At 41.9% G+C, this 6,442-nt stretch overlaps 1 protein-coding gene across 1 annotated transcript; it reads left to right on the forward strand.

Annotated features, from left to right (window-relative positions):
* Positions 1–1,411: 1,411 nt before the first annotated feature.
* On the forward strand, positions 1,412–5,594 carry sp7 (Sp7 transcription factor). Its single transcript, XM_056438154.1, has 2 exons — positions 1,412–1,487; positions 2,815–5,594. Exons 1-2 carry the CDS (start codon positions 1,452–1,454, stop codon positions 4,144–4,146), a joined length of 1,368 nt encoding a protein of 455 aa, XP_056294129.1. The 5' UTR covers positions 1,412–1,451; the 3' UTR covers positions 4,147–5,594.
* The last annotated feature ends 848 nt before the right edge of the window (positions 5,595–6,442 follow it).

Here is a 6,442-nt window from a genome sequence, read left to right on the forward strand (position 1 = left end):
AGTTGAATAATAGCCGATTAAACAAGATAAATAAAATAACTTTTTTACTTTAAGAGCATATTTGTACTCAAATTTATTTTCTTTTTTAAATAATATAATTGTTGTTTAAAATATTGTTTTACTCCTTTGTTTGTTTACTGTGACAAAGATGTTATTCTATATAAGAATAAAGTCGTTTAAAATGAATGCATTTAATGACTACATTTTACACATGTTGGCTTGTTTCTACTGTGTATGAATATTTGATAAATGTACATTTATGCAACAGCAAAATGTGTTTAAAAAGGATTAAAGATAAAGAATTTAAAGATAAATAGTGTTTGATACACCTACCTACATATTTATAATGAATCTGTATGACATTATGATTCTCATCATCACTTTAAAATAGTTTACATTTAGTTTATTATGCAGAGAGACCACTTTCATTAACTTACATGGAGTTTGGGGAAGAAATTTATTTAAAATTCACAAAAAAAGGGCGTCAGATTTTCCTCTAAAACATTTTAAAATGGATGAAATTATTTGGACAATAAAACTGTACCTCTTGATGCTGTCTTGGCGAGACGTTTTATTTTTTACATTTTCCAACTGTCAGCTTTCCTTCTTTTCTTCATCTTTTCATCAAACGTCTAACTTGAGAAAACAATCTTTTCCCCCCTCTTAATTTAGCCTTTGAATTCATTTTATTTGACGTGATAATCTCTTCTTTATTTTATGTAATGACTTGATCCTTTCCTGCTTTGCTTGTCTATAGTTCAGTCTAACCCTAACCCTTACAGTTAATGTCTATAAAGGCAGTTAACTGCGCTCAAGAATATTGGAAACAGAGGGAGGGTTGAAGGCAGAATAATAAAATCTCAGATGGAAACCACAGACTCGGTCAGCTTAATTTTTATATTTTAGTGGCACAGGCCGAGGCTACTTGTTCTTTTGCTCTTCTTCCTATCGCAGGAGGACAATGGAAGGGAGCTTTAGTCGGTTTTCACTTCTTATTTACAGTGATTCTGAAGTAATGTGTCTAGTGTCTAAATCTGTCAACCGGCAATATAATTCTCTGCGAGATGATGTTAAACTGGACACGTTCCCCTCAGACTCCACTGGACTAATCCCAGTGGAATAAATAATGCCAGTGAAACTTAAATAATGTCCAAATGGTGATTGATGAGTAACCCATTCATGCATTTATCTTGAAAAATGATTCGACACTCTCTGTTTGGGGAGGTGGGATGTCCTCTTTGTATCCACCAATCTCCTTCCAGCTTCCGCTATCTCTGGGTTTGCATTGCCTCTTAGCGGTCTTCAAAGAGCCCAGAGCCTGTAATTAGGGGGCGGGCTTCCCGGGCCTCAAAACACTTCCCCGCGTGAGTGCCCAACTTCTTCCAAACTGTCCTGGGACTCCGAGCAGTGCTTCACTCCCCTCAGCTTCCTTAGGATTTTGTTTCTCAGGGATGGCCGCATCTATTCTGGAGGTAGGGAATGTAATTGTAAGTAGATCTTTTTTCCTTCTTTATTCCTTAAATACAAACTCAACTTTTATGCTGTTGAAATTCCAGCGAGACTTTATATTAAAGTAATGCAGTTGTACGTTGAAGTGAGGAAACCCTTAGGTGTGGTTTGGTTTGAAGGTATTTAAAGTCACTGATAATTGATATGCAACATAACAAGATAATGAAAATCCTAATGTGCATTAATGGAGAAAGATCTTAGGTCTTAATGTGTGATTTAAAGCACTTTAAAAGGAGAGCTGCTGACAGAGTTTGATTACCATGAAACTTTACAACTCACATTTTAACTTTATTCATCTGTGCATCAGCCTGGGGATTTACATTTCCTCTGGGCATATGGTTTCTATATCCATGAGCAAATAGAAAAGTACAAAGATTGACTATGTATGAGTCCTCCCACGTGGCCATGAGAAGTGCAGACGTCAGTGGATGGAGCAAGAAGTTAAGAGAACCACAGGGATTGTAGGAGCAGTAAAATACCTTAAAGTCTGTGATGAAACATGATCAACCTGAAAACGAGGCTGACCCCGGGGCTGTTTGGAAGAGAAGGAGATGACCACTAATCACCTCTGAATCAAGAGAGTCAGTCTGTATAGAAAGACCATGATTGCATCTTAAAGATATGATGGTATTCTATTCACACTTAATTATAGTTATGGACTAGGAGGAGATGTAGTGCGCCTGCACTGAAAACGACAATAGTACAACCTATTTATTTTACAGAGGAATAACACGATAGTCTTATATTTATACCACAGTAAAATATAATTTAAAGTATATTAAAATCACTAAACCGACCATTACAAAATGAAATATAGGCATATACCCACGTGTACAGTGTATGGTAGCAAGAACAGACAGAACGCCTCTGATATGTTGTGCTATGGCGTTTAGTTGCCTGCACATGGAACAGGAAAACACAAAATAATAAATATGCAGAGTGAAATTCCTTTGTTAGTGAAAAGTGGAAAATTATTTGATTTCCATTACATAAAATGCGATGTATGTTGGAGACTGGGAGGGCAGGTGGTCTAAGTTTAAAGCAAAATTTAAAGTTAGCTTGTGGTTGAAGTGAAACAAAAGACTTCGGGAATTCCTCCTCTGCTGAGCAGAGCAGAACCTACACAAGCATAAACATTCACTGCTATAAATTGCTCCGACCACTTTGCAAACGGAACGAGCAGGAAAATCCAGCGGTGGCCGTCTGACATCGTTTTTATTATTAGAGTTGACACTGACAGAAGCAGCAGCAAGCAGCCATTTCCTGCAGACAGTCTCATTTTGTCCCTTGTCTCCTCCGCTGCAGGAAGACACACGCTATGGCTCCAGTCCTCTGGCTATGTTAACGGCTACCTGTAACAAGTTTGGCAGCACAAGCCCCATCAGGGATTCGGCTACACCCGGTAAGATAGGCAGCGCTATTCCAGTAAAGAAGCTCTACACCATGACCTCTGACCTTCAGACAGCTAAGAACGGACGGACCGCAGACGGCAGTGGCCTGGCAGACTCCTACACTGGCTCCTTCACCACAGCCGGAGGAGGAGGTGGCGGGCTGCTCACCCCCAATGGAAGCCCCCCTTCTTCCGCCGGAGGCTACTCGACAGAATATAACCCTTTCTCCCACTCCTTCCAAACCTCCATCTCCCAGGACCCGTCTCTGTTAGTGTCCAAGGGCCACGCTACCGCTGACTGCCTCACCAGTGTCTACACCTCGCTGGATATGACACACCCCTATGGCTCCTGGTATAAAGCCGGTATCCACCCCGGCATTACTGCCGCCCCGGCTAACGCCACGTCCTCCTGGTGGGACGTCCACCCCAACTCCAACTGGCTGTCCTCAACCCAGCCCCAGGCGGACGGAGGTCTCCAAGCCTCCCTGCAGCCTGTGGCACCACAGGCCTCCCTGAGTCCACAGTTGCCGTACAGCACCGACTTTACGCCACTCAACACGGCCCCTTACCCTTCCGTGGGGCTGGGCTCCTCCTCACACCTCCTCCAGCCCTCTCAGCACATGCTGCCCCAGGACATGTACAAGCCCAAGCCGAGCGCGGGGCTGATTGAGAGTCCCATGGGCCTCAAGCCTGCTCGGGGATCAGGGGGCTACAGCGGAGGGGGCGCGCCCACCAGGTCCTCATGCGACTGCCCCAACTGCCAGGAGCTGGAGAGGCTGGGGGCCTCGGCTGCATCCCTGAGGAAGAAGCCAGTGCACAGCTGTCACATCCCCGGCTGTGGGAAAGTCTACGGCAAAGCGTCCCACCTCAAAGCCCACCTGCGCTGGCACACTGGCGAGCGACCCTTTGTTTGCAACTGGCTGTTCTGCGGGAAGCGTTTCACCCGCTCGGACGAACTGGAGAGGCACGTGCGCACCCACACGCGGGAGAAGAAGTTCACCTGCCTGCTGTGCAACAAGCGGTTCACACGCAGCGACCACCTCTCCAAGCACCAGAAGACCCACGCAGATTCTGCAATGCAGGGCAAAGCTGTGGAGGGAGAGACAGATCCTCGCGGTGAGGAGACCACAGAGCTCAACGCCAGCGCCGCGCCCTCCAATCCCGTCGCTGACCAAATCACCAACGGAGATGAGAAGACCGGCACGCCTAATGGAGTGGCGAACAGCAGTGGACTGCTGGAGATCTGACTTCAATGAGTCTTCTTTCTAGTACCATTTGAGACATGATGGGTTGGTTTCTTATGGTGGAAAAATTCACCTTTTCAATAAAAAAAGACAGCTTATTAGTTTCAAGACATACAAAGGATATCAGCTCATGTTTGGAAAGACTTGATATGATAAATGACTGAGCATGTTGCGGGTGGCGATCACTTCATTCTCTCTGGACCACACACACACAAACATGAACCAATGCACACATGTACAGGAAGACACAAATACACACATCAATATGAAAAACCAAGGCACGGTGTGTATTGAAACAATTATAACACACGTATATGCAAATACAAAAGCACAGACATAATGCGTGCAAATGTGTACATACACACATACACACACGTATCCATTTTCGGCCTTTAAAATGAGGCAAACCACTGTGGAAATTTAATCTGCAAAAGCAGAAGGAAAAGAGCTCTGAAGCCGCAAAAGGAAAGTCGTTTTAGAAGGAGACTTATGGTTAGGATGATGGAGTTGATGGAGCATTGCATGCCTAAAGAAAAATCAGATTTACAGCCGTACTTTGATATTTATGCATTATTCTTGGAACAATTAAAAAGGACAGTCTTAATTAACTGCTTCTTGTTTCCAAAGACTTTTTGATGGAAAGGGCTTTGTATTGCATTTTTGTTTGCTGTTTACATCTTACGATGTCTAATTTAACTTCATATTTACATAAATACTCTAATTTATGTCATAAATTATCCACATGGGAGATTATCTTGCACCCTGCAGGAAATATAATGCCTGAATAAACGCAAGATGGTTAAAGTTGGCCAACAAGAAAGTAAAATGCATTAAATTAAGACTTTTTTCTTATTTATTAGTTATAACGTGGAGTTTGGGACTATGTTTTTAAAGATTTATTTATAGATCTTGACATTAGATGTGCGTGTTAACTATTTCTATATAACCTTTTAATTGTGAAATCTTCCACACCTTACGAAGTAATGATTAATAAGGGCTTCTCCTTGTTTGTACATACTATATATTTTCAACAATATATAGATATTGTAAGGTGTGTTATTTTTCTACTTTCTATTATGTATTTTCTATGTTTTATGTAACTTTCCACGATGAAAAATATCACTATGTTGCATCAGTATAAAGAATACTATAAAGTATAAGGAGCATAAATTGTTGTTCATAATTTTGCTCATAGAAATTCAACTATCACTGTTTGCTGACTTGTTGTGAATTGAGTGTATAAGATTCTGTAAATAGTGATAAAGCATTAAACCTCATAAAGGTTGACATGTTGTAAAAGTGGTGGTGTGAAATCATGACAATGTTGGTGCTTTCAAAAGTAAAGACATTTCAAAAGCATGATCTCCACTGGTGTTATTCATATTTGTAAAGGTGTTTTAAAGAGAGCTTGAGAAGCTCTCTGAGAATAAAGCTCCCTCCTACACACCTCATCCTCTCTCCACTCACTGTCGTTCGTTTCATATCTTACTCTATTTCCAACTCACCATGGCCAACCAAATACTTTCATTATCTTTTGCAGCACAAACAAAGCCGTCCACTGAAGTGAAGTCTTAACTCCACACAATGACCCCCTTTCAGAGAGCCACTGTAGTTACACTCAAGACAATTACTCCACTCTCAAGCTTGAGAGAGGTAATTACTGAGAGCGATGCTCCGGCAGAGTCAGGGAAGAGGAGGAGAGGGGATTAGGACAGGGGAGTTGTGGTTGTATTGTTTATAGAGGGAGGCGGTTAAACAAAGGACCCCAATTAAGGCAGGATGCAGGACGAAAGACGTGATGTGGAGATACAAGATCCACAAGAGAAGCTGAGCTGACCATTAAGGACACTTTAGTCCGTCAGAAACCTCCACTTTGAGGCCGTGTAGCTCACAAGTTAAAGCCCCGACAAGTGAAACGCGTGTGTCTTTATGTCCAGTCGGGTCGTATTGCGGAAGAAAAAAATGACTTGAGGTGGGTGGACTATACCCACTCTGCATTAGAAGAGCGGTAGCCTCAGGAAAAGACTAAACGAAGCAGACAACACATGTGCGAGCACCAGATAAATAATTACTCAAAGAGTGATTATTTATTATAATTAATAGCAAAGGGACATGCGATCTTTGAAAGAAATGATCAACAGGTAAAACAATGTCAGCAATGTGTCAATATCCTTTATGATTTTTACTAGTTCTTACATTATTTGTAAAAAAAAATCAAAACTACAAGACTACATTTATTCCTAAATAGAAAAGTAAAGAGTTGTTACGTCACATGAGTGAGTAACTGTACAGCTGGAAC

Source organism: Pseudoliparis swirei, chromosome 18 (assembly GCF_029220125.1).
Source record: "Pseudoliparis swirei isolate HS2019 ecotype Mariana Trench chromosome 18, NWPU_hadal_v1, whole genome shotgun sequence".
In the NCBI taxonomy this organism is placed as follows: Eukaryota; Metazoa; Chordata; class Actinopteri; order Perciformes; family Liparidae; genus Pseudoliparis; species Pseudoliparis swirei.